We start from the raw sequence: 27,858 nt of genomic DNA on the forward strand, positions 1-27,858 counted from the left end.
TGGCTCTAACAATGTTGCCGGTGCTTAGTGACACCACGTCATCGCTGGAGCCTTGTGGGGGATAGGAGGTTATCTGGATGCAGGATACCTTTGAGTCTGATCTCAGTGATTTGCTATATTATTGATCCGGATCTGCACGTTCCATTCCTGGTCGGCTAAACTAGACAGCTCATAAATAGTAGATGCAGATTTATGCCTGGCTGTTGTTTAGCTCAACAACATATAAGTCATCAGTCGTGTCTATCTCCGGTATATAACTGAGCCTGAACTCAGCCTTAGATATGACACTCCCTGGAAACACTAAAGCAAGTAACGCTAGATAAGAGGTGAAATATATGTGCAAGGTGACGGTGTGTTTTATTGAGGGCTGAATTGTACAATTAGATTAGAAACAGAACAATAAAATAGCAGTTTTTAGAAAGAACCAAAGTGAGGAAGCAGAAGGATAAGAAGAACTGTACTTGGAGTGGAAGCCTCTGTACTAAATCTGCAGTGAGATCCCCCTATAACATATGTGAATGCACTGTGGATTTATTTTGTGAATTTGTCCCAAAAAAATGAGGACGAAAAAGCTGCCCATAGTCTTTATTTTAGATTTCTAATTCCTTTAGGACTGACTTTTTGGTTTAGAAACGAAACCAAAATGCATCTTAAAAAGTGCCAGTAATGAGGCACTTGGAGGGATTGCAATGGGTTGGTCGTCGCGTTATAATACATAATAATATTAATTCCTTTGTGTATATAGCGCACACAGATTACGCAGCGCTGCACAGAACTTGCCAAATCAGTCCCTGTCCCCAATGCGGATCACAGTCTAATCAGCCTAACAGTATGTTTTGGAGTGTGGGAGGTAACCGGAGGAAACCCACGCAAACACAGAGAGAACATACAAACTCTTTGCAGATGTTGACCTGGATGGGACTTGAACCCAGGATCCCAGCACTGCAAGGCTGTAGTGCTAACCACTGAGCCACCGTGCTGCCCTATACGTAGATCATATGAACAGCAATCTACACCAGTGGTATCACAATAGATTTGGGAAGCTGTGCACAAAGTTATGAATGCTTTTTATTAGTAGATAAGACAGGGTTTTCTGTAGAATATTTTTATTTTTAAATTCTTGGGTCAAAACCTGAACATTTTTTAAATTACTCTTTTTCTATGGCCACTTCTGCAATGCTGCAACTTCCAACATGTTTTCGATTGGGGATCTAGAATGTGAACAAGGCCGGTTATACACAAATGAGTTTGCTCCGACAAACCGACTCTTCGTGTATACGGGATTTACTGACCCCAACCTATAACTCCAGAACTGGACTCAGTGGTGGAGATTTATTGTGGTTTGTATGCCAGTTTTCTGGTGTACAAGCTCAGAAATAATCACAATTCCTTGTGAACCCCCAGGAATCACAATTATTTCCCCCTTTAAGTCTCCCACAAGTCAAAGCGCCGTGGAGGGGGTGTGCCCTGCCACTGAGTAGTCTGGAGTAGGATGTTTCTGCCCTATAGCCTGTGACCATGCAGGCCTGAGTGGTCGCAGGTAATAGCAAAATTCTACACCGGCAGGGTCTGGGGTAGAATTGTGCACCAGCGGGTCGCAGGATGTGTCGGTGTATGATGAATGTCTCCCTGTATTTCAGTTCTACATTGGTTGACACACGAAGACGGTTTTTCGGAACAAATTTGCTCATGTAGAACCGGCCTGGGCTGGATATATTGTATATGTTGAACCATATCCACTGATAGAGTCTGACCTTCCCTTCCAGGTATGAATGCTGCGGTCCGGGCTGTGGTTCGTATGGGAATCTACGTAGAAGCCAAAGTTTATTTCGTCCATGAGGTAGGTTTAATCACCTCTGTTTACTTTTTAAATAATGATTTCAATGGAATCATAAAATATTTATTCGCATGATCAAAGTCCGGTGAGTGTTTAGTATTGCAACACACAACTTCTGAAGAGTATAGATGTCGCCTGTTTGCATATTATGATTTTTATGACTATGTATAAAAAGCATAAACATAAATGTATAGACAACCAATCATTGCACAGCTTCACTTTTTAAAGTGAGAAGTTAAATTAAGTTTTGCAAAGTTTCATAAATGTTGTGATGCTTGTTAGTTCGGAAGTTATAGGCCGGGTTTTAAGCTCCAATGATTTCATTCTTGACCCTTTTGCCAACTTTCCGATGTCCTGGGAGAGTGGGAGGATCAAGTCCAGTCAATTGGAATAATCTTATGTTTGCATTTTAAGTGGTATTTGGGTCTTATGGACAAGTCACGGCCCTAAAAAGATGCCCATTTTATGTCACCAAAAAAGTATATTTCACCAAAAAGGGGGTTGCCATACCAATATCGGAAATCCAAAAGAAAGAAGGGAAAAAAATTGCATCCCAACAAATTTGGCCAAGTAACAGTTATCACACATTCTGTCAATTAATGGGATCCGACTGAAAGAGTTTGACCTTTGCTCCATCCTGCCGATTGTAAATGGAATGGTCCGTATAAATTGTTTAGAATTCAAATAATTTTAGACACAAAAAAGATTACGGAAACATTTTTTTCTCTGAACACTAATAAAGTTGGACCTGGACTGAGCCGCTAGCCGGGAGGTAATAATCTTTAATGAAACTGAATGATTGTGTATTCTGTAAAGGTCAGAGATAAAGGTTGTATGACAATGATTTCATAGAAAGAACCATATGATATCCCAAATGTGCATTACAGGAAAATCTGCTCTGTTTTGTCCGTCTATAATGCAGCGTGCGGCTATTCACTAAGATTGTGCACCTGAAATCAAGAACGTGTCGCATCACATCTTTTTTGTGATGCATTTTAAACACAGGGCTTGCGAAACAATTTTAAAGTGAAATCCCGCGCTCAGTCCGAATCCGTCGGACTGTCCGACGGCACGCCCCCTAATTTGCAATGCATGGAAGCCAGTGCAGCTGCGCACCAAAAGGGTCACGTGCGCCTCAATCAAAGCGCAGAAATTTCAATACCTTTGCAAGCTGTTTTAGCCCCAAAGGTGCACAGTCCGAGAAAAGTGCACAGCGCCCCATTATTGTTTCTAGCGTTCTCTAGATTTAGTATCTGTCCTCTATGATGGCGTTTATTGTAGGTAACTACACTGTAAATCAATGTCTGCTTTTGGAGAAGTCTTTGATTTAGACAACCAAGTAATGTTTCACGGCTTCTTTATGGGTTATATATTTTTTCTTAGAGAAAAAACGGACAGGGAAGAACAGTAATCCCACCACATCCTTTGGGAGGTTGAATATCCTACTACCTACATGCTGAAGATCCACAGGCTGTTACACTGCGGGAGCACTTCCCCCTCTGTGTGCTGATACTTCTTCTGCTACAGTGAAATTACATCAGGCAGAAGGAGGGGGAAGTGCTGAGGGGGGAGTGGGAGACAGTGTAACACCCATTGAAGCTCCATCGTGGATGGGCTCTGATAACACCCCAGGAAGCCCTTGTGGCTCATTAGCATAATTTTAAAAGTTGATTTTGGGGCATGGATAAAAAATATAAGAAAATTACCACAGTCACGGAGCCTGCATCTATGAGTAAGTGTCCCTGGTTTATCATGTTTGAATTTTGATAGTAGATTTCCTTAAAAGGGGTTTTCCCACAAACTACGGTTAGACCCTATCCACGGGATAGGGCCTAACTTGCTGTTTAGTGGGGGTCTCAGTGCTGTGACCCCACAGATCGCAAAAACAACGGGTCCGTTCTGCTCCATTAATCTCTATGGAGCTGATGGAAATTGCCGACCAACGCGCTCGCGGATCTCCGTAAGCTCCATAGAGATTAATGGAGCAGAACGGTCATGTGCGGCCTCTGCTCCATTAGTCTGACGGAGCGGCAGGGGGTCCTACGGAAACCCACACTGATCAGCAAGTTAGGCCATATCCCCTATTTTCATTTATCCTCCACAAAACAATTTGGCAACATTGTAAAAGCTACCAGCCTCCCTTGTCATGACCCATTCACATCAAGCAATCCGGTCGTGTTGAGTGGATGAGGAAAACAAATTAAGTAACAACAAATTTATTTCTTTAGCCCAGTTTACTGTAATTGGAGAATAATTGGAGATAATGAGAACAGACCATCGTGTACTATGGCAAGCTGGGTCACGCTGTGTTCTACCGTGTATTCTTTCTCAGGCTTGGTATTCAGTGATTTAAGGCAAACATACAATATATTAATATACTCAATGTTTAATACAAATAATTTACTCAATAGAGAATAAAATGAAGAGTAAATTGAAGGGAAAAGACTAGATTCTGGAAAACAAAATGTGTTTAAGATGTTTGAAGATTACAATTGAGAATGTAGATTGGAATTTGTGGATCAAAATTAGTGAAGACAAAATACACACTTATAGTAGTGGGTTTCAGTCAGGGCCGGCGCCAGCACTGGGCATTCCTGGGCAAGTGCCAGGGCCCGAGGCTGCTGGGGGGGTTCACATAAGGCTGTACATAGGGAATCCATAGAAGGGGGCTGTATCTAATGAATCCATTTTATTAATGGAAGTCTACCAGCAGTTGGGACCAAAGCTGCAGAGAATGTTAGGTATTGGTTCTGGAGAGCTCACACTGCTGTGTTCATAGATTTCTATAATCAAACAGTTTGATAGCTCTGCTTTGCTGTACTATCTAAGCAGAAGTCTGCTACAGCTCTTACTCAGAGCAGAGGGGAAGAAATGTGCTGTGAGATCTCACATAAAGAGTCCAGCTACAATCCTAAAATATAAATGCTTTTTACACAGTCCTGCTGCTACTAACCCATGCACAAAGGTATGGTTACATAGATCTTCAGATCCAATGGTCAAAGTTGCTGCTGATAGACTCTCTTTAAAGGTAGTTTATTAGGTCCAAAGTGCCAGTGACATGACTGCAGTAAAGGGGTCTTTAATAAGAGCTAAATATACTTTTGTGACACAGATATAATATTTTTTATGGATATGCAAATGAGAATGAAAGTGCAATGGGGATAGACCCGATTTTTCAGTTTTTCAAGCAGACATTTATGATGCAGACAAGGCTGAAAATGTCCATCATGGATAAATTAGCGATAATTCCAGAGAAAATCTGGATTACTTGTGTGTCTGTAGACAAAAAAAAACTAAGTAATCCCACCCCCGTAGCACTTGCTGTCTTATTTGCATATTCATAAACAGATGAATTAGCTTTGTGGTACTGTATTCCTCTTGCTTTTGGGGGGCATTTGGATTAGGTGTATTCACAAACAGGATCCATGTTATGTAATTCCGTTTGTAAACTCTTAATCTTAAAGGGATTATACTGAATTTATCATTTTCTAGTTAAAAATGTTAGTCAAAGGAAATGTGTTTGTGGGAATGGGTCACCCGGGGTGAGAGAGCAGTGAGAACGTACAATCAGCTGTTATAACCGAAAATGTCAAAGCAGATTAACAATCAGACGGCCGTGCCAGAATAAAATAGGGCACATAAAATTAGAAATCTGTGTTAGGACTAAGTCAGCATGAACATAGATGGATTAAGTAGTGGAGAAATTATTCATGCCTACTAGCTGAGGAGTCAGTGTCATTGGTTGTTTAACTTTAATATTGTTTTTTATTTTAAAGAGAACCTGTCATCAGCAACCCCCCCCTTACAAACCACAGACAATGGGGCAGATTTATCAAGTGTCTGAAAGCCAGAATGTTTCCAGTTGCCCATGGCAACCAATCCCAGCTCTCCTTTAAAATATTCATGAGCACTGGTAAAATGAAAGCTGAGCTGTGATTGGTTGCCAAGGGCAACTGGAAATATTCTGACTTTCAGACACTTGATAAATCTGCCCCAGTAACTTTAAGATGTCTTTATGCATGTTATACTGATGCCTTTATGCATGGGATTAGAGACATCATTCTGCTAAAAACTCTTAGTTACAGTCATGGAGACGGGAAGCTGCTGTACCGTCTTCACTGACGCTGACACTGCTAACTCAGCTGAAGAGAATTCCTGAGGGTGGGGTGAGGAGGTGGTGAGACAGACAGTGGCTTTGTGTGACTCGGCTCTGCTATATAACTTACCACTCTGGCGCTGGCTGTTTGAAGAGAAATCAACCTTGCTCCTCACCCCTCCTTCAGGAATTCTCTTTAGCCAGGTGTATACTGCAGCTCTTTGCCTCCATGACTGGAACAGAGAACATCAATAAAACTCATTTTAGAAGAACGGTGGCTCTGATCTCATGGATAGAGGCATAACATATATAAAGACATCTAAAAGGTGGTAGTGTGTGGTTTAAGATGGGAGTCACTGGTGACATTTTGAGAACATGTTCAATATGTTGCCATATGTAAGCACAGTACTTTCACTTCTATTGGTCTATACTGCTGGTAGCAGTGACTGAAGGCTGCTCTGTATACATGATACACCATTTATCTGAGTTATTGAGGGAGGAGGAAGAGTCTGGTGAAGTGTTCTTCTCATGAATGCACTAAACTCATTGCTGGACTCATTGCGTTGAATAAGCAACCAGGAGTGTGGACCAGTAGCTATAATAATATATAATCATAATAAAAATAAACCAGACATTATACATGTCATCATATTAAATTGATTTACACATTGACAGGTTACCGGTAATAAAGATTTTTTTGGGCATAGGTCGTTGTTAGTTGGTCAGTGTGCAGGCAATACCCAGAAGACCCATCAATCAGTTGTTATACAGTTCATTTGGAGTTACAACAATGCAGCTCTGTCTGTAGTGTATTGGCCGGATAAAATCTCTCTTCGCATTGGTAACTGAAATCCTTGACAAAGGAACCCCAATTCTTCATCAGTCAGAAGGTAAAAAGTGTTAAAATACACAATTTAGTAATATTTCTATATAACATGTTTGTTTTACTTCAGGGTGTTTTGCTACTTTTTATACAGAATTTTGCAGTTATCTATTGGGTTCTGACTACAAAAGTCTCCTCTGTAGTCAGGTTCATTAATTGCTTTATAATAGGTTTTATTTCCGTGGAAGTAGTTTTATATCTGGTAGATCAAGTGAACCCCCTGGACCACCGCGGGCGATGACACAAGCCAACACCTGGGACCGGAATCTAAGTGGCACCCGGTCTTCACCAGAGCCCGCCATAAAGCAGGTTGGACTTGATGCAGCGTGGTATCACCAGGTCGGTCCATATGCGCGACTTGTCCCCGGTGGAAGCCAAGGTCGAGGTACAAAGTTGGCAGGCAATCTCGTGGTCGGGGACAGGCAAGAGGTTAGGGCAGGCTGCAAAGGTTCAGGGTTGGAGACAGAGCAGGAGGTCATGACTGGCAGCAGAAGAGCGTAATCAGTGACAGGTCCGGGGTCACAACAGGGGGTCAATACACAGGAACAACTCACTGGAAAAAGCATGGACACAAAGATCCGGCAGGGTGTGCAGGGAGGGGCAGGTATAAGTAGATTTATGGGAAATGGCCAGTGACAATTAATGGTGCGCTGACTCTTTAAATTTCCTGAAGCTGGCATGTGTGCGCCCTAGGAGATGGGGATGCACATGCACGGGCCGCGGATGGGAATCAGGAGCGGGGATAGGTAAGCAGCACGGGCAACGCCCTACGAGCAACGAGGGGGACAGGTGAGCCCACGACCCGCGATATAGGTCTCAGGAGCACCTGTGCCCTCGTGACAAAGATGATGCATATGCATCAAATCTGGGAAATTTACTTACCTATAGTAAGGCCTATGACCTATGACGTATCAATAGGAAATTTAACCATGACCAATGAGGTTGTGTCACCTGCTTTGTTTACCAAACCAAAGAAAAATTGTAAATAGCCTGAAAAATGTATCCTGGAATGAATTGTGTTATCATAGATTTCTTCCTGTGACTTCAGTAAACATTTGGGAGAGAGACTACAAGTTTAATCACAGCTCGGCCTCGGGGGATACATTCCAAGAAAGTCAGGCATAACTTTACTAGTGGTGTACATAACTGCAGGAGTCCTTAATAATAAGCTTACAATAACCTGGATCTCTGCTGCTTAGAAGGAGATTATAACAGTCCATGTTATATAAACTATTTACATTGATGTCGCTGATAGTACGAAGACGTCGGAATGTTTCTGTTCCTTCTATATTTTATGTATTCGGAGACAAATTTGCAATTATCACAGAACAAGAACCAATCCGGTCCTTGATTCCGAACACATGCACATCCACAGGACCATAATACAGGCAGTCCCCGGGTTACATTCAAGATAGGGTCCTTAGGTTTGTTTTTAAGTTGAATTTGTATGTAAGTTGAAACTGTATATTTTATCATTGTATCATTGTGGAGTTTCAAAATTTTGTGCTATCCTGGGAACAAGGATTATCAATAAAGCTTCATTACAGACACCTTACAGCTGATCATTGCAGTCTGGGACTATAGTAACATCCAGAGACTTCATCAGAGGTCACAGTGGGCAGAGGGGTCTGTCTTTAACTATGGGTCGTCTGTAAGTTGGGTGTCCTTAAGTAGGGGACCGCCTGTACTTGTGTACACAAGTCTTCTGTCCTCCTGGTGTAGGTTTCTGCCGCTGTCAATACTCTGTTGTCTGTTGCTAAGTTTGTTGCTAAGCAAAAACCTGATTTTACTACAGTGGAGTAAAGCATGAAGAAAAAATAAACACGAAAAAGAAACAAAAATGATGATTAAATGAAGACTAAAGGAAGATCTGCTTGTGTACAGTATGGGCAGATCGTTCCGAATAACATGGGAGATGTGGAAACAGTCTATTCTACTGGTATTGGCTTTTTAATCACTTTTTAAGTAGCCTTTTATGTTAAAATATTTATTAGCCACATCACTCGGTTACAGCGATGAATCCATGACTCCTGCCGGCGGCGGGGCCCAGTTGCTAGGCAACAAGATGTTTCTCCCTTTGTTGCCATGGCTTATGTAATCCACCACAATGTATCCGGTCAGGACGTTTTTTTATCCTAATCCTGACCTTGACCATGTTAATGTAATCTATGCTTCACCCTTGGGATCCGACTATTGACATGTCTCCTGATTTTCTCCTGTCTTGTCTTCTTACCTGTTGCATCCTGAAAACCTCTGAAACTAAATGCAAACTACAGAGAAAACTGGGGAATTCCTTAAAGGGGTTGTTAATTTCCAGTAAGTAATTGATATTGTCGATATAATGGAAAGTTTATGCAGTTTTCCAATTTACTTACCTCATCAATTCCTCACTGTTTTCTAGAAGTCTGCTTGCTGTATTTCAACAGAGAGCCTCATTTTTAACTTTTAACACAGGAGCTGGGACTCGTTATATCCCTGGTCATGTGATGTCATACAGGAGCCCGGACTCGTTATATCCCTGGTCATGTGATGTCACACAGGTGCACGGCTCGTTATATACCTGGTCATGTGATGTCACACAGGAGCTCGGACTCGTTATATCCCTGGTCATGTTATGACACACAGGTGCATGGCTCATTGCATCCCTGGTCATGTGATGTCACACAGGTGCACAGCTCCTTGTATATCCCTGGTTATCTGATGTCACACAGGTGCATGGCTCGTTATATCCCTGTTCATGTTATGCCACACAGGTGCACGGCTCGTAATATACGTGGACAAGTGATGTCACACAGGAGCTGGGACTCGTTATATACCTGGTCATGTGATGTCACACAGGTGGACGGCTCGTTATATACCTGGTCATGTGATGTCACACAGGAGCTCGGACTCGTTATATACCTGGTCATGTGATGACACAGGTGCAGGGACTCGTTATATCCCTTGTCATGTGATGTCACACAGGTGCACGGCTCGTTATATACCTGGTCATGTGATGACACAGGTGCACGGACTCGTTATATCCCTTGTCATGTGATGTCACACAGGTGCACGGCTCGTTATATACCTGGTCATGTGATGACACAGGTGCACGGACTCGTTATATCCCTTGTCATGTGATGTCACACAGGTGCACGGACTCGTTATATCCCTTGTCATGTGATGTCACACAGGTGCACGGCTCGTTATATACCTGGTCATGCGATGTCACACAGGAGCTCAGACTCTTTATATCCCTGCTCATGCGATGTCACACAGGTGCACGGACTCGTTATATCCCTGGTCACGTGATGTCATACAGGTGCACGGCTCGTTATATATACCTGGGCATGTGATGTCATACAGGTGCACGGCTCGTTATATCACGGAGAGTAATCAGAGTTGTGTGATATAACGAGCCGCCGGGCACCTGTGTGACATCACATGACCAGGAACCGTTTTTACAAACAATGAACCTTCCTGTTGAATGACAGAAAGCAGAGATCTAGAAAAAAATGAAGAATTGATGCAGAAAGTACATTGGAAAATTGTATAACTTTTCACTACACAAACAATATCAATGTTAATTATTTTTACACATTGGTGGAGAACCCAACTGTCGGACCATCAACAATCAACATGTCATCTCCTATCCTGTATATGGCAGTTCACATGGGACAACCCCTTTAAACGTAACATTTAGGTCTATACAGGATCACATTGAATTTGGCTAAGAGTAATTCCATGATTTGGGAAGCTCTGTGCAGCGCTGCGTAATCTGTGTGCGCTATATAAATAAAGAATTATTATTATTATTATATATCCAGTGTTTGACCATTACAATCTTTTTGCTTGGCTTTAATCCACAGTAATATTCAGTGTAAACAATCTGTATTATATGAAATCAAAATTTACCTTCATAACACAAACCTCCTTTGTAAAGAAAACACAATGTCCTCCCTGTGTAGAAACAGAAACCTTTTAATGGTGCGAAATAGCAGAAATATTGATTCAGCCCCTGTCATAAAACGTATTGCAAACAGGACACTGGCCGAGCGTTTCTACGACCTGTACCAGGATCACCGCAGCCACCAATGAATTTGTAGGTCGTAAATAAGTTGTGTGATTTATAAAGTCCATGTTACCTTGGCAAGTGGGGGGCAGTAGCGATTATCCTTAATGACATTGCCCGGCAAATAATTCCCCTTATGGAACAAGTAGGGCAGTGTTTTCCCTGGAACGTTACCAGGAAGCTGTTCAGGAAGACAAGAACCAGTGAAACTGGCTCTGATACACAGGAGGGGAACCTACACTGGAAGGACGGAGGAGTCATTGGAGAACGTAAAGGTTTTTAAACATTCCTGAAGCTTCCTGAACGACCAAACACAAAGTTCTCCTGATAATAGTAGATGTCACTACATTCGTCCCACATTTGTCCACGTGGACATGTTGGTTCCGATCTGGTTCCGATATGCAGCGTAGTTGTCTTTAAGATATGAATCTATACATGGATCTGTGTTGTAGACTCTAGTAGAATCCTCCCATACAGATTCTGGTAAAGATGGTGCAGCATTACCCAACAGACCCATTATAGTCCTTATAGGTATATGTACTAGGTTATATACACACGATATGTGCCCAGCATGCCATAGTATGGCGGGCACACATCGGCGCCAGAGAGAGGAGGAGGACGCTGCTCACGCTCTCCATAGCAATGTATGGTGCACGACGCTGTATTCCGGGGAAAGATAGGACATGTCCTATCCTTCTCCCGGCTACGGAGCGGAACGATGCCGCAAGTGTGCTGTACCGTACCGCTCGGTCTCCTACGGCGCCGTGTGCCCATTGCCGTCTATGGGGGACGTATATACTGTATAAATACGGTTCGTGTGAATATACACGTATGCTCCTTCTTGCACAAAGCAGGGAACAATATGTTACTTCTTAAATTCCCGTGTTGGTACTTCACAATAAATAAGTGGGGTTTTGGCCACTGTCTCTAAAAAGTTGGCTATCACTGCCCTAGTAGCACTGAACTTAAGGCTAATGAAGTTAGTTTATAATAATAATCTTTATTTATATAACGGCATCAAATTTCGTAGCGCTTTACAAATCACATGGGACATATACAGATATAATATTATATTACAGAGTACAAACAGTCATATGGAACAATACTGAGGGCCCTGCTCACAAGAGCTTACAGTCTATGAGGATGAGGGTCTGACACAAGAGCTTACAGTCTATGAGGATGAGGGGGTGACACAAGAGCTTACAGTCTATGAGGATGAGTGGTGACACAAGAGCTTACAGTCTATGAGGATGAGGGGGTGACACAAGAGCTTACAGTCTATGAGGATGAGGGGCTGACACAAGAGCTTACAGTCTATGAGGACGAGGGGTGACACAAGAGCTTACAGTCTATGAGGATGAGGGGTGACACAAGAGCTTACAGTCTATGAGGATGAAGGGGTAACACAAGAGCTTACAGTCTATGAGGATGAGGGGGTGACACAAGAGCTTACAGTCTATGAGGATGAGGGGGTTACATAAGAGGTTACAGTCTATGAGGATGCGGGGGTGACACGAGCTTACAGTCTATGAGGATGAGGGGGTGACACAAGAGCTTACAGTCTATGAGGATGAGGGGGTGACACAAGAGCTTACAGTCTATGAGGATGAGGGGGTGACACAAGAGCTTACAGTCTATGAGGATGAGGGGCTGACACAAGAGCTTATAGTCTATGAGGATGAGGGGGTTACATAAGAGGTTACAGTCTATGAGGATGAGGGGGTGACACAAGAGCTTACAGTCTATGAGGATGAGGGGTGACACAAAAGCTTACAGTCTATGAGGATGAGGGGGTGACACAAGAGCTTACAGTCTATGAGGATAGGGGGGGAACAAGAGCTTACAGTCTATGAGGATGAGGGGGTGACACAAGAGCTTACAGTCTATGAGGATGAGGGGGTGACACAAGAGCTTACAGTCTAAGAGGATGAGGGGGTGAAACAAGAGCTTACAGTCTATGAGGATGAGGGGTTGACACAAGAGGTTAAAGCCTATGAGGATGAGGGGGTTGCATAAGAGGTATGTATAATGGACCATTCTTTATAAGGGAACAGTATAAAATAATTTACTTAATAATTATACTGTTGCTTGAACCAGCCATCAGCCACCATCTTATATACAAAGTCCAAAGTCAGTTGGACTGCAATGGTGTTTGCCGGATAACAGAACATGGGGTTCAGCATAGTACTCTTTTGGGATAGTCTCCATAGAATTGCTTTTTAAGCCTTTCGTATCTAGCCACTTACTCCAGGTTGGAGCTACCGTCCATGACATCCCATTATGTAGGGCATGTGGATGGGATCTCCACAACTCTGTCCATAGTTCTGGGCTTTTATGTGAATATCAGTTATGACCCTTGAACTTCCTAGTAACGCAGGAGTATTGGCATCCAGTTGTGATGGAAATTTTGGGTCCATATATATTTTTGGTATTTAGTTCCTGCACAGTGGAACATTTTGTTGACGTACCAGACCATAGCCATAAATATCATCAATGAATCTCTGTCAGGGAACAACCGTGCCAAGAAAGCTGCTGCATATGAATTTATTGCTCCCATTGACCCGGGCAGGGCCAGGAGAAGCACGCCGCATCTTTAGTCCCTCTACAGAGGATTGTTAAAAATAGTCAAGTATTCTGTAGGAATGTGTTGTATGTGGTCATTCATCCACTTGACTGGGGGCTTACAGAGAGGAGGCCACTGCTACACACAGTCGGCCTCATACATCAAAACTGTCTGAGAGCAAGGCTGTTCTAGTTATGGCAACCAATCAGAGATCAACCTTAATTTTATAATGATTGGTCACCAAGAGCAACAGTTTTGCCCTTAGACACTTTTGATAAATCTCCCCCACAGTATTTATGGCATTCAAAGGAAATCTACCATCAGGGTCGAGGATTGCACACCAAGTACACTTACATGCTGGTGTGTGCCCCCTCTGCCAGGATCCGCTCTTATTTCAGCCCCTTTTTTTAAAAAAAAGGCTTTAAAAATTATGCAAATGAGCCTGAGGGGCTCTGTGCTCCATAGCTGTTAATGGAGCCGGGGACCCTTAGGATTATTTGCATCGTTTTAAAACAATTGCATAAGAAGCTAAAATAAGAGCAGATCCTGCCAGAGGGGGCACACACCAGTATGTCAGTTTGCTTGATTTACAGTCCTTCATCCTGGTGGTACATATTTTTTAAGGTGACATTTATAGCTGTGTGCTGTCCATCATCTGTAAAAAAAAAATGTAATGTATGTGCCTTTTTTTCTGATTTGTACATACGGTACATCCTTCACCTTTGGTCATGCTCTAGCAGTGCGTCCGGACCCCGACGTTTTGTTGCAAATGTAAGTAACATTCACTCCGGCACTGACACGGCTTGTTAAAAACTTTCAATCTTTATTTTCTTCCAATTTCCAAAAATATATGATAAAATGAAACATGACATCCCAATGGCAACACCAGTTGTTACATATTGCGGGACATAGTCCTACGCGTTTCCCTACATGCAGCCTTAATCATGGCACAAACAAAAGGGTGCGTGTAGCACCTGAAACGCGTAGGTCTATGTCCCGCAATATGTAACAACTGGTGTTGCCATTGGGATGTCATGTTTCATTTTATCATATATTTTCGGAAATTGGAAGAAAATAAAGATTGAAAGTTTTTAACAAGCCGTGTCAGTGCCGGAGTGAATCTTACTTACATTTGCAGGAAATAATTGTGACTGAAGTATTTAAAAGACTTCTGTTAAAATGTAAAATGACTAAATGATGCGACATCTAATTATGGAAAGACTTACATTTATGTTATATGTTAATTTTATAAATGCTGTTATAAAAGAAGATGGATTGAATAAAGATACATAAAAAAGGTAAAGTTACACAGCTCTCCAGGACTACTACCTAATGCTTTGTATGGCCAAACTGCTGATAGACTACCTTACTTACAATGGTTAAAAGTAATTTTAAAAAAAGTCAGCGATATTCTTCCTGCCACCCATTTTGTTTCTGTCAAACATTAAAGGGAGCCTGACTTTTAAATTAACCCACCCAAAATAAATACTTTATTAAAACTGTGATTAAAAAGCATTGCCCTTATCCCTAGATGGTTCCTTTCCATGGCTGCAATGTTAAAAAGCTGTTTGTATATTTACATGTATGAGTCCAATCATAGTATTGGTCTCCAACCAGTCTCTGTACCCAGGCCTCCAGCCATGATGTCCTGATGTCCTGACATGTGACCATTACAGCCAATCACCACTACTGAGGTCAATGCTGTAGCCGTTTGTGGTGGTCACATGTCTTAGTCGTGGGCTATTGGGAAGCATCTAAATATAAGCGGCAAGCCATCATCACAAAACCAGTGTTAAATCCAGTTTACCGGTGCTGTTTATACAGAAGTTCTAAAAAAAAATATAAAAATGGAAGAAAATAACTAGTTAGAAATAATTAAATAAATGAGTAACGGTGGATAAACTCAAATGATATTAATAGCTATAAAACGCTTACTGTCACCAAAAAAAGGACCTCTGGGAACTCGGTTTCCTAGTTACTGTATCCAAGATCTGGTTACTAAGCAGATAGTGGCTTGTGTTCACACATTTGCAGATTTTACATATTCATCATTTTCACCGTACAATAGGAATAGATGCTGGGAACACTCATATACCAAGTACAGAACGGGTAGATAGTCCGGTATTAGGGGGACTGATGGAGTTCACCTATACAGGTCAAGTATATGATATATTAATGTCCACATCGAGAGACTCGGCAGAGGAGGGATATTTTATATTATTGTGAAAGCCCTTTAAAGCCACAATCAGGATCCATTCACCGGAGCATGAGAAGGAAACCTGCCCCCAAAATAGTAGGGACCTTTATAGCCCTCTCCCCCCCAAGGGGTAAATCAGGGTTATAAAAATTAAACCATCTCTTATACCCTTTCTTTTTAATCCCGCATTTACAGAGCCAAGAGAATTTACATGAGATGATATGTTGACTTCCAAAAAATAGTTCAAAAATTCCAAAATTTTCCCATAAAGGAAATAAGTGTAGATACAAAGCACTTAGAGGGGCGCTGCAGTCTCTTCACTTCTTACATACAGTAGAATAGTGGTTGTGTTTGGTATTACACCTCAAAGGTGTAATCGGTGCTCACTGGATTATTGGAACCAGGTTAACCAACGGTGGTACCGTGCATCGAACTTTAGTAAGCAGCTCCTAGTGCCGATAAATTGGGTGACAGGTCCTCTTTAAGCACAGGGACAAAATACTCTGTTTCAAAGATAGCCAAGTTTTATAATACAACCTTATATTGCAACGTGTTTCCTGTAGAGAACTGCAATATGATAAAGAATTGCACAAGAACAGTAGCAGACGACTTAGACTTAGAGGTTCTTTAACATTTTCTTTCTTTAGGTTTTCTATGACTTGACAGTCTGAATACCGTATTTGGTCATCTGGTCCTATTAGTGACAAATTAAAGGGGTATTCAAATTTGCCAAATTATTGTTAGTTTATTTAGTTTTTATGATAAAAAGTTGTACAATTTTCCAATATACTTTCTTTACCAATTCCTCAAAGTTTTTTATATCTCTGCTTACTGTCATTCTACGGGAAGCTTCTATGTTTACTTCCAGTGGGTAGAAATCTGTCCATAGTCATGTGATGTCACACAGGTGCACAGATCGGTACAGAAGATTGTGGTATAACAAGCCATGCATCTGTGACCATGGTCAGATTTCTGCCCACTGGAAGCTTTCTATTGCAGGACAGCAAGCAGAGATCTAGGAAACTGTGAGGAGTTGATACAGAAAGTATATTGGAAAATTATATAACTTATATATAACTTTTTATATTACAAACGATAACTTTAATTTTCTGCAACAGGAATATCTTTTGAATGGACTTTTACTATATATTTTATAAGTTGTTTTATCAGTTTCTTGAGAAAAATAAAATATACTAATGCTTTAGAAATATAAAACACAACTAATGTGTTACTTCTCTTTGATTTCAGGGTTATCAAGGAATGGTTGATGGTGGGGACAATATTATTGAAGTGTCGTGGGAAAGTGTATCCAGCATTTTACAAGTGGTAAGTGCCAAAGGTTGAGTATTAATTTCTTATTGGGCGTTTATCTTTGTACTATGGGGCATTTGGCTGTCATTTATTAGGATTTACTGCTATAGTGAGTGTTATTTTGCAAAGCACAGGCAGTCCCCACAGGAAAGGGCCTAACTTGCTGATCGTGGGGGTCTCAGTGATGAGACCCCCACAAATCACAAAAATGAGGGGTACTATGGGGACTTTACCAGCGTAAGTTTGGCATGGTTGAACCAATTAGGCTCCTGTAACCTACACTGATAAAGTTTTAAGATCAAGAATAACCTCTTGAAGAATCCACCACATTCCCCTAATGAATGTTAGGATCAGTGGATCCTCTGGACCACCGCGGGAGATGTAACTAGCCAACACCCGGAACCGGAGCCTAGCGGCACCTGGTATTCACCAGAGCCCGCCGCAAAGCGGGTTGGACTTGCTGCGGCAGGATACCACTAGGTCGTTCCCAGGTGTGACTAGCCCACGGTGGCAGCCGAGGTCGAGGTACCTTAGCGGATGACAATCTCGTAGACAGGTCCAGGCACAGGGTCAGGGCAGGCGGCAGAGATGCAACGTCAGGTCCAAGTCCGGGGTCAGCAACAGGAGGTCCAGGCAGGTGGGAACGGGAACACAGGCACACGGAACACAGCAACACGGAGGAACTCGGGTAACACAGGAGCGGGAACACACAGGAATACACGGGAACGCAGGAATACACAGGAACGCAGGAATACACAGGAACGCAGGAATAATCGCTTGTAAGCTTTCTCTAAAGCTATGAGGCACAAAGATCTGGCAAGGGTAACAGGAAGAGGCAGGCTTATGAAGAATTGGGCAATATGGCCAGCGCCAATTAATGGCGCGCTGGCCCTTTAAATTTGGAGAAGGTGCCGCGCGCGCGCCCTAGCAGTCGGGGACGCGCGCGCACAGCGGAGGGGAGCGAGCCAGGAGCTGGGACGGGTGAGATGCGCTGGCGGCGCGCTGGCGGGGGCAGGGCGGCACGGGTGAGCCCGCGACCCGCGATGTGGGTCGCGGGACCACCCGTGACAGTACCCCCCCCCCTTCGGCCTCCCCCTCCTCCTAGGTTGGAGGAACCTCTGCAGAAGACTACGATCCAATATGTTGTCCTCTGGCTCCCACGACCTTTCTTCAGGCCCGAACCCCCTCCAGTCAACCAAGAAGAACCGCTTCCCCCTCACCGTCTTCATGTCCAAGATCTCTTTTACCTCATAGGTGTTGGTAGAGTCCGCCACTGGAGTAGGAGGAGGATCTTGCTGGGAGAAGCGATTCAAGATGACAGGCTTGAGCAGGGAGACATGAAAGGAGTTCGGGATGCGCATGGTGGGAGGAAGGCGCACCTTATAGGCCACAGGGTTAATACGCTTCAGCACCTCAAATGGACCCAGATAGCGAGGGCCAAGCTTGTAGCTGGGAATCTTCAACCGGACATATTTTGAAGACAGCCACACTTTATCCCCTGGAGAGAAGATGGGAGGAGACCTGCGTTTTTTATCGGCCTGAGTCTTGGAGCGGGCAGAGGCCTGAAGCAGGGACTGACGAGTCTGTTCCCAAATAGCTTTAAGGTCCGTTACCAACTCTTCCACAGCAGGAACATCAGCAGACACGGAGAGAGGTAGGGGTGGACGTGGATGTCTTCCATATAGAACAAAGAAGGGTGATGCACCAGCAGACTCCGAATCCAGGGAGTTATATGAGAACTCTGCCCAAGGTAGCAAAGTGGACCAGTTATCCTGACGGGCAGAGACAAAGTGACGCAGGTAACAGCCCAAAGTCTGGTTAACTCTTTCAACCTGTCCATTAGACTGAGGATGGTACGCAGAAGAGAAGTCCAGGTTTATCTGCAGTTGATTACACAGGGCTCGCCAGAAGCGGGAGACAAACTGGACCCCTCGGTCCGAGACGATGTGCAACGGAAGTCCATGTAGGCGAAAGATGTGGGTGAAGAACTGGCTGGCAAGGTGTGGAGCAGACGGCAGGCCTGGCAGAGGAACAAAATGAGACATTTTGGAAAAGCGGTCGGTTACCACCCAGATAACGGTATTGCCAGATGATGGTGGCAGATCTGTAATAAAGTCCATAGCCACGTGAGACCACGGGCAGGTAGGCACGGGTAACGGCAACAGAAGACCAGCTGGTTTTTGTCGTGAGGGCTTTTGACGAGCACAAGAGGTATAGGACCGCACAAAATCCCGAACGTCCTTGACCAAATCAGGCCATCAATAGAATCGGGAAATTAGGGCCACAGAGCGCTGCACCCCAGGGTGCCCAGCCACACGAGAGGAATGTCCCCAGGTCAGAATCCTCTTTCGAAGTCCAGGTCGCACATAAGTCTTGCCGGGAGGTAATTGCCGGAGGTCCACCGGCGCTGCCAGCACAAGTCTCTCAGGAGGAACGATGTTTCTCGGGGCACAGTCCTCCCCCATAACATCCGAAGCACGGGACAAGGCGTCAGCCTTGATGTTTTTCTCGGCAGGGCGAAAATGGATTTGGAAGTCAAAACGGGAAAAGAAGAGAAACCACCGGGCTTGACGCGGGTTCAACCGCTGAGCCGACTGTAGGTATTGGAGGTTCTTGTGGTCAGTGTAGATGCTGACTGGAAATCTGGCTCCCTCCAACAGATGACGCCACTCCTCCAAGGCAAGCTTGATGGCCAGAAGCTCACGATCTCCAATAGAATAATTCCTCTCTGCAGGGGAGAAAATTTTGGAGAAGAAGACGCAAGATAGAGTACGGCCCCTAGGCCCCTTCTGAGTAAGGACCGCTCCAGCTCCTAGGGAGGAGGCATCAACCTCCACAAAAAATGGCTTCTCGGTATCTGGTCTGGTAAGGACAGATGCAGAAGAAAAAGCAGACTTTAGTCTCGTGAAGGCCTGGTCAGCCGCTGGGGGCCAGGCACGAGAATTGACACCTTTCTTCGTTAGCGCCACCATAGGAGCTACCAGAGTCGAGAAGTGAGGAATGAATTGTCTATAATAATTTGCGAAGCCCAGGAATCTTTGAATAGCCCGTAGTCCCACTGGGCGTGGCCACTGAAGAACCGCAGATAACTTGTCAGGATCCATTTGCAAGCCTTTATCAGCAATAATGTAGCCGAGGAATGGAAGGCTTTTTTGATGAAACAGGCACTTCTCCAGTTTGGCGTAGAGATGGTTGGCCCTGAGGCGGCTAAGCACTTGCCGTACATGGGAATGGTGGGACTCGAGGTCAGCAGAATACACAAGGATGTCATCCAGGTAAACCACAACACAGCGGTACAATAAGTCCCTGAAGATATCGTTGACAAACTCTTGGAAAACGGCTGGCACATTACAGAGTCCGAAAGGCATAACTAAATATTCAAAATGCCCATCACGGGTGTTAAAGGCGGTCTTCCACTCGTCGCCCCTCCTGATGCGGATAAGTTTGTAGGCCCCACGAAGATCCAGCTTGGTAAAGACTCTCGCACCCCGTAGGCGATCAAACAGCTCCGTGATCAGCGGCAGAGGATAGCGATTCTTAACGGTGACTTTGTTAAGACCGCGATAGTCAATACAGGGGCGGAGAGAGCCATCTTTCTTGGTGACAAAAAAGAAGCCGGCGCCTGCCGGAGAGGTGGATTTGCGAATGAAGCCTCTTTGCAGATTCTCCTGGACATACTCGGACATGGCGGCTGTTTCAGGTACCGAGAGCGGGTACACCCGACCCCGAGGAGGAGAAGATCCAGGAAGCAGGTCGATGGGGCAATCGTAGGGACAATGTGGAGGAAGGGTCTCAGCTTGTTTCTTGGAGAACACATCCGCGAAGTCCTGGTATGGAGCGGGAAGCCCCCCCAAAGGCTTAGGAGACAAGGTAGAAGTCCCGACAGGGAGCGGATGTAGAACCTTCATACAGTGTGATGAACAATCCGGACCCCAGCGGAGAATCTCCCCAGAAGACCAGTCCAGAACAGGGGCATGATGTTGCAACCAGGGGAGGCCCAGCAGGAGAGTGGAAGTGCACTGGGGCAGCACAAAAAAGGACAGTCTTTCTCTATGTAATGCTACAACTTGCATGAGCAGGGGTTCTGTGCGAAACTGGATGTGCACGGAGAGAATTTGGCCACTGACCGAGGCAATAGACAATGGCTTCCTGAGACGAACCACCGGGAAGTGATGCTGGGAGACCAGGGCAGCATCCATAAAGTTCGCTGTAGAGCCCGAATCCAGGAAGGCGGAAACTTGGATCTGGGTGCCAGTGCCAACGCTGAGGAGTACGGGGAGAGTCAAGCGTGGAGAAGCTTTATTCTCACCTAGGGACGCTTCTCCTGAGAAGCCTAGGTGCTGGCGTTTCCCGGACGTTGGGGGCGGACAGGACAAGCCCCGACGAAGTGCCCTGGGCTGGCACAATACATGCACAGGTTCTCCTGACGTCGCCTGGAACGCTCTTGTAGAGAAAGCCGGACTCGGTCCACCTGCATAGGTTCATCAGCAGAAGATTCAGCCGGGGGCTGAAGCGGCTTTTGGAATACAGGTGCCAGGCGAGGAAGACGTCTAACACGGCCTTGGGGGTACTCGGAGCGTAGTTCCTCAGCGCGCTCCTTAAACCGCACATCAATTCGAGTGGCCATGGTGATTAGACCACTCAGAGTTGACGGCAGGTCCCGTGCTGCCAGCGCGTCCTTGACCTGCGCAGAAAGTCCTTTCTTGAAGGTAGCAATGAGGGCCGCATCGTTCCAGGCAAGTTCAGAAGCCAGGGTGCGGAACTGAACTGCGTACACTCCCACAGATGAGTTACCCTGGCGCAGGTTCAATAACGCAGACTCCGCAGAGGAAGCTCGGGCCGGTTCCTCGAAGACTGACCGGAACTATACCAGAAATTCCGAGAGGGTAGCGACAACCGGGTCATCCCTGTCCCAAAGAGGAGTAGCCCAGGCCAGGGCCTTCCCGGAAAGGAGGCTGAGGACAAATGCCACCTTGGACCGCTCTGTGGAAAATTGCGACGGCATAAGTTCTATGTGCAGGGAGCACTGGGTGATGAAGCCCCTGCACATCTTGGGATCCCCGTCATACTTGCCGGGCAAAGAGAGACGTAGCCTGGGTTCAGCAGCAGGAAGATAAGCCGGGGTAGCAGGAGTCGCAGCGGCCACCTCAGGAGACTGTTGCTGATGCTGGGTAGCTAGCAGCTGTTGCAGCATGGCGGTGACTTGCTCCAGTTGATTCCGTTGTGCAGCAATCTGCCGGGACTGGTGGATCACGATGGTGGCGAGATCAGGCTGACTGGGAGAAGGAGCCTCGGCGGGATCCATGGCCGGATCTTACTGTTAGGATCAGTGGATCCTCTGGACCACCGCGGAAGATGTAACTAGCCAACACCCGGAACCGGAGCCTAGCGGCACCTGGTATTCACCAGAGCCCGCCGCAAAGCGGGTTGGACTTGCTGCAGCAGGATACCACTAGGTCGTTCCCAGGTGTGACTAGCCCACGGTGGCAGCCGAGGTCGAGGTACCTTAGCGGATGACAATCTCGTAGACAGGTCCAGGCAAAGGGTCAGGGCAGGCGGCAGAGATGCAACGTCAGGTCCAAGTCCGGGGTCAGCAACAGGAGGTCCAGGCAGGTGGGAACGGGAACACAGGCACACGGAACACAGCAACACGGAGGAACTCGGGTAACACAGGAGCGGGAACACACAGGAATACACGGGAACGCAGGAATACACAGGAACGCAGGAATACACAGGAACGCAGGAATAATCGCTTGTAAGCTTTCTCTAAGGATATGAGGCACAAAGATCCGGCAAGGGTAACAGGAAGAGGCAGGCTTATGAAGAATTGGGCAATATGGCCAGCGCCAATTAATGGCGCGCTGGCCCTTTAAATTTGGAGAAGGTGCCGCGCGCGCGCCCTAGCAGTCGGGGACGCGCGCGCACAGCGGAGGGGAGCGAGCCAGGAGCCGGGACGGGTGAGATGCGCTGGCGGCGCGCTGGCGGGGGCAGGGCGGCACGGGTGAGCCTGCGACCCGCGATGTGGGTCGCGGGACCACCCGTGACAATGAATTCTCATGAGCAGCGATTTTTAATGATTAGACTTTTTAATTCTATTCCTAGAATATTCATTAGGGAAGTAAATAACTTGTGAAGATGATGATTGAGTTATAGTTTTTGTTTGTATCCTTTAGTATTTCTAAGTCACCCAATATTGTTGTTTTTCATTGCAGGGTGGGACAGTCATTGGCAGTGCACGTTGTAAAGCATTTCGGAGCCGCGAAGGCCGGTTACAGGCAGCTTACAATCTGATTCAAAAGGGGATCACGAATCTTTGTGTCATTGGGGGAGACGGTAGCTTGACAGGTGCTAATCTTTTCCGTGAGGAATGGAGCGGACTTCTAGAAGAATTGGTAAAAAATGGTAAGATGAACTGTATCCATCCGATTCACTGTCAGTATTTTATGCCCCGACCTCCTCCACACAATTTTTTTCCTTAGTTGCAAAAGCAGCCACTACAAGGGTTTTTTTTTTGCATCTAAAAAACAGCCCCATTGACTTCAATGAGAAATACAACTTTGCATCTGATCTGTTTTTTGCGGTATGGTCTCTCCATAGAGGTCAATGGGAAAACAAATTGTTTGTCGACACGTATGGCCCACTCATGTGGGTTCCAGCCCACCATACGTTTTTGCAGATACGGGTCGTTTAAGGTGGCATATGGGCAGTGGCATAACTAGAAGCTGATGGGCCCCAGTGCAAAGTCTGTGCCAGGCCCCGACTATAACGTATGGTTTATAGTAATAGTCTTCTCATATGGGAAAGTGACACCATAAGGGCCCCCTAAACCTCTTGGGCTCTGGTGCGACCGCAACCTCTGCACCCCCACAAGTTACGCCCCTGCATATGGGTTACTTACGTGTGACAGACATCCCGTTCTTGATCCCAATAAACTGGGAATGCAAAATTCTTATGGTCGTGTGCATGAGGCCTAAAATACTCTGATACTAATGAAAATGGAATGTAATGCAAACTTTTCTTCTTCTATGAAGTTTCTTTCACCTGATTCTACAATTATAACTGCTGACTTTTTATTTTATCTTCACACAGGCAAAATTGCTCCTGCAGCCGCAAAGGAACATTCCCATCTAAATATCGTAGGAATGGTGGGATCCATAGACAATGACTTTTGTGGAACTGACATGACTATTGGAACTGACTCGGCCTTGCATAGGATTATTGAGGTTGTGGATGCAATCATGACCACAGCTCAGAGGTGAGGCGCTGCCCACATCTCACTGGCACGATGCCCTGGAATTCTTTCAGTCTATGGGGTCAATTTTCATTGAAACTGCCTTACATGTGCGCGCTATATTTATTACACTATTTTGTTATGTCTGACTTATGGGTAGGGTTTAATCTGGATGGGGTGTGGCTTTGTGAACAAAGAGGTGTGTCTTCAGATGTTATGGCCTCTAATATATCTATTAGAAGTTTCTCTTCTTAGAAAATTCTTTTAAGACCTTTATAGGAATTATTGATCATTGTACCACTATATGTGGCCCCCCTTACCTTGTCAATGGCACACGGATGTTCTATAGCTTCATGTCCATCTGAACGTCACCATCATTTATTCTTCCACATTCCGCTTTTGAAGACCTCCGTCATCAGTCCTCTGCTTTAAGAGGTGAGGCTTGCAGATTCTCACGTATCGAGTGGAAGTGCCTTCTATTATTGCCCTGATCTGGAGTTCCTCTAGATGACCAATGACTCATGTACTTCAACCCGAATACTTGGATGACTCCCAGCTGGCAAGGACAGTTTCCATGCCTAACAAAGTGTTAGAAATTAGCACAATGTGACATCCACGTCCTGGAGCCTCACTAATTCCTATTTGGCACTTACTGTTTGGATTGGTAATCTAAATGCAGATCCAGACTACAATTAAAGAGGTGGAGCATCGCTACCAGTTTCGCCTGGTCAACCGGCGGTGGTGCCGAGGCACCAATCTCAAATGATACATTTTTAAAACAAAGCAATGACTAAAATTCTCCTATAATCTAAGGGAGGGGGGGGGGGGTGTTGCTCATTGCTAACATTTACAAGATCAGACTAGCCCACCAGAGGATTGTCTTGGGCGCCCAAGCTCTAACTCACTGATGGGCCCCAGGGGTATAGTAGGAGGCAACCCATTCGGGATAAAAATGTTTCATTTGTTTTTGTTTTTTACATTGTGCACTAAAAGCGAGCAGTTTATATTTGGTAGCGGAATCCGTATATCATTCTGTAATGTAGACATTAAATAGTCATGTAATATTTTCAATGGTTTTAGTGCTCACTATTCTTAGTTTGCTCCTGTTCTGGAGAAATACTGTACAGAAGTCAATATCTGTTGAAATGGAAAAAGCCCTGGGCTCTGTGTGCACTGAGAGGAGTTACATTAGCTAATGAGAAAGGACAAGTGGGGAGATGCCTCCTGTTTTATGATGCTATATACAAGAAACTTTATTTGGTAGAACTTATAAGCCCAGGGATACAGTTAGTACAAGAAGAAGAATCACATAAATTATTATTATAAGGTCACTTGTGGGATATTGTGTAGCCGGTATTATAGATCTAAAATGTAACCACATGCCTAGGGCCAGAAGTGTGGCCCATAATGTTGGCCAAAGTTGCCCACTTATAGGACTCCTAGTATTCCTGATTACTCCGCCCATACACAGTGATTGACAGTGTGAGTCCTGATTACCCCGCCCACATACAGTGAGTGACAGTGAGAGTCCTGATTACTCCGCCCATACACAGTGATTGACAGTGTGAGTCCTGATTACCCCGCTCACATACAGTGAGTGATAGTGAGAGTCCTGATTACTCTGCCCACATGGAGTGATTAACAGTAATAGTCCTGATTACCCCGTCCACACACAGTGATTGACAATGAAGGTCCTAAATACCCCTCTCACACACAGTGATTGAAAGTGATAGCCCTGATTACCCCACCCACACACAGAAACTAACATTGAGTCCACCCACTCACAATGTATCCGTGTGTATATACAGATGAGTGGGCAAGGAATACACAAAAATACATTTCCATGGTGCCAAAAAGGAAAACTTTGCCTCAGTGCTTCCTTAAAATAGGCAGCTCCCTCTACATCTATGTCTGACTAAGCCTAGTAACAATAACCAAACAAGTAAAGTAATTTCTATATGGAACAATTTTGTGTGATGTACTTTGACTCAGCAAAAGGCCATGGACATAGGTCAGGATGGTATTTTCCTTATACAGATTGCCTTTGCAGAGTCCTACATCAAAAACTTTCTGAAGCAGTTCATAGGGAGGTGTTTAAATGTCGAAATTTAGGTTTATTTTCACTAGTTTATTGTTAGTTCATCTGCAAAGAGTTAGTATGTTCTCTCTGTGTTTATGTGGGTTTCCTCCGGGTCCTCCAATTTCCTCCCACACTCCAAAACATACTGGTAGGTTGATTAGATTGTGAGCCCCATTGGGGACAGGGACTGATTTGACAAGCTCTGTGCAGCGCTATATAAATAAAGAATTATTATTAGTTCTTTCGATGGTATAACATATAGTTGTTTCATGCTTTTAATCATTTTTTTGCATGTTTTTTACAGCCATCAGAGAACCTTTGTCTTGGAAGTCATGGGCAGACACTGTGGGTATGTAAGATTCCTACAAACTTGCAAATACGATGGTACAATACTCACCGGCACTGACTGACATCTTCCTCTTATACTTCATGGACAGGTACTTGGCTCTGGTCAGTGCCTTAGCGTGCGGAGCTGACTGGGTGTTCATACCTGAAAGTCCTCCTGAGGAAGATTGGGAGAACAACATGTGTGTGAAACTTTCTGAGGTAATGTGACAAATCCGGACGACTCTAACTAAATCAAATGCTTCTTTAATTCATTTCATCAACATGTGGTGCTCATTCAGTGAATAAAAATGTGCAGTTACAATAAAATCCGATTTTCCCAGGGGCGTCCGGCGCTCCTGTGTTCTGTCACTGGGAAGGAGAGACAGACTGTTGTGATAGTCATCAACACATGGAGCTTCTGTTTCCTTTCACCTAAATCACTTCATCTAAATTCTAAGATTTTACAACTATCTTGGGATAAGATTACGGGATAACATAATTCTCGCCCTAATTCCGAATTTTCCTAAAAGACTGTGTATACCTGGTTATCCAGGGTGCATCCAACCCAAAAAATTAGCTTTTTTTTATCAAAAATATACTCTTCAATGATGTATACAGCTCCAGTACAGACCCAGGTGTATGTGTGTATTTTGAAATGTTAAGTGGTAAAAGGTTCAAATTTAAGTGAGTAACAGGTGACTGTGCTAATAGTATTGTAGTCTGTTACCATGGAGACAAATTGTTCTGCACTGGAGCTGGGGAAACAAAACGATTACCGTATATACTTGAGTATAAGCCGACCTGAGTATAAGCTGAGGTACCTAATTTTAACACAAAAACTGGGAAAATGTTGTGACTTGCGTATAAGCCTATGGTGGGAAATGCATTAGTCACAGGCTCTCCCCAGTATAAAGCTATTCTGCCCCTTGCCCCCTAGTATATAGCTAGCTCTTGCCCCCTAGTATATAGCTATTCAACCCCTCATTCACCCATAGTATATAGCAAGCCAGTACATTCCCTGTAGTATATAGCTACCCAGTCCATGCCCCCCAGTATATAGTCAGACCATTCCCAAAGTATATAAGAAGCCAGCCCATGCCCCCAGCATATAGCCAGCCAGCCCATACCCTCAAGTAAATAGCCAGCCTGCCCATGCCCCCCAATATATAGCAAGCCTGCCCATGCCTCCCAGTATATAGCCAGCCAGCCCATGTCCCCTAGTATATAGCCAGCCCATGTCCCCTAGTATATAGCCAGCCCATGTCCCCTAGTAAATAGCCAG

At 44.7% G+C, this 27,858-nt stretch overlaps 1 protein-coding gene across 6 annotated transcripts in view; it reads left to right on the forward strand.

Moving 5' to 3' along the window:
• PFKP (phosphofructokinase, platelet) overlaps positions 1–27,858 on the forward strand; it is a 76,710-nt gene that overhangs the window by 12,469 nt on the left and 36,383 nt on the right. For all 6 annotated transcript variants that reach the window (XM_072154007.1, XM_072154003.1, XM_072154005.1 and 3 more), the window contains exons 2-7: positions 1,767–1,840; positions 16,876–16,953; positions 23,151–23,340; positions 24,028–24,193; positions 26,554–26,598; positions 26,687–26,795. In XM_072154007.1, the coding sequence (XP_072010108.1) occupies positions 1,767–1,840; positions 16,876–16,953; positions 23,151–23,340; positions 24,028–24,193; positions 26,554–26,598; positions 26,687–26,795 (662 nt within the window). The remainder of the gene's footprint in view (positions 1–1,766; positions 1,841–16,875; positions 16,954–23,150; positions 23,341–24,027; positions 24,194–26,553; positions 26,599–26,686; positions 26,796–27,858) is intronic.

Source organism: Engystomops pustulosus, chromosome 5 (assembly GCF_040894005.1).
Source record: "Engystomops pustulosus chromosome 5, aEngPut4.maternal, whole genome shotgun sequence".
Lineage (NCBI taxonomy): Eukaryota > Metazoa > Chordata > Amphibia > Anura > Leptodactylidae > Engystomops > Engystomops pustulosus.